Source organism: Fulmarus glacialis, unplaced genomic scaffold (genome assembly GCF_000690835.1).
Source record: "Fulmarus glacialis isolate BGI_N327 unplaced genomic scaffold, ASM69083v1 scaffold15794, whole genome shotgun sequence".
Classification (NCBI taxonomy): Eukaryota; Metazoa; Chordata; class Aves; order Procellariiformes; family Procellariidae; genus Fulmarus; species Fulmarus glacialis.
In genome coordinates, this window is record NW_009208826.1 from 7,398 (window position 1) to 8,777 (window position 1,380).

At 31.9% G+C, this 1,380-nt stretch overlaps 1 protein-coding gene across 1 annotated transcript in view; it reads right to left on the reverse strand.

Annotated features, from left to right (window-relative positions):
• Window positions 1–582: 582 nt before the first annotated feature.
• Window positions 583–1,380, reverse strand: part of ADK (adenosine kinase) — a gene marked incomplete at its 3' end in the record, with an annotated part of 10,257 nt that continues 9,459 nt past the window's right edge. The window contains exon 3 of the mRNA XM_009576640.1: window positions 583–691. Coding sequence (XP_009574935.1) covers window positions 583–691 — 109 coding nt within the window. The remainder of the gene's footprint in view (window positions 692–1,380) is intronic.

Consider the following 1,380-nt stretch of genomic DNA (forward strand, 5'->3'; position numbering starts at 1 on the left):
TCATTCTGGATGGTAAAAAAAGAATACTAATTGTGAATCTACTAATGCCCCATCCTCAAAACCCCTTTATTCCAGAAGTAAGTTTTCATCATTAAAATCAGTTGCTCCACCGCCCACGTTCAAGAGATCTGTCACAATCATTGTTTCTGAAATATTGAGTTATAAGGTGCCGTAGTAATTACTATGGAATAAATAGCAATTAAGATTGTTCACACAAATAAGCTCAAACTGTTTGCAGTGAATAATTATGCTAATAGTGTTTTTGTACATAATTTGTGCATCCTTCACAACAATTTACTAGAAAATGTGAAATGTAAATTTGATGCACTACTACAAAAGCTCTGAAAATGTTTAGTTCTTATGATTTTTTCCCACTAATTTAAGAAAGCACACAACTAAAACATACTTCTGCATTTGTACATTTAAATTTGAAGAAATCAAACTATGCTGAAATTGAAGCAGTCATTTTCTTTCATCGTATTCCTATGAAAACATCCTAAACCATATGCAACAGACGTTCATTGCTTAAACCTCACAATGTTGTAACACAAATTTTAGGAATCTGAAAGGAGCTGAACTTACTGCTATATAATAAACTTTGGCCTTTTCCACCAACTTCCAGTTCTTCTCCAAATCAAGATGCTTTTCCTTCTTATAGCAATTAGCAGCAGCGAGGTTAGCTACAAGAGACCTGAAAGTGATTAAAAAACAGGCATTTTTGTCACAAGGAACAGAATTTCTCAAAGATCATCAAAGATCCTAAGGAACATAAAAGCAATTAACAAAGAGCACGATAAAACACATACACTTTATTTGACCATTTCATAATATTTAAATAATATATTTTAAATCATATATTAAATACAATTCAAATTTAAACCATGTATTAAATAATGTATTTTAAATCCAGCTACATAGTTTATGTAACCTATCACTATTATACTGTTCATGTGCTGTCATTTGCTTAGAATCAACTTTTGCTGCATTTTGTGATCAACTCCCTTTGTATGGCATATAGCATCTGCAGATTGTCATTAGAACTCTTCCAGTACCTAAAGTAGCTACTCCAGTTTATCTTCCGAAAACTATTTTCACTCACTAGAACCAAAAAGTTGATGAATATGTATGCCTTGCGTTTATCATTTTCCAATGAATAGTTATATTATTTAAAAAGGGGTTTGTTTGGGTTTTTTTCCCCCCATTAGGTTCATATTTTCCTTTAGCAAATGAAAAAGGGTCATGTTGCTACTTTTAGATGATGAACTGTTAAAAAAAACCAAAACGTTGGCTTAGCTGTGTATTACTGGAAAACTACCAAAAACTCATTTGGACTTCATTCTTTCTTAACAAGTTATAACACAAGCCATGGGACACAATTTC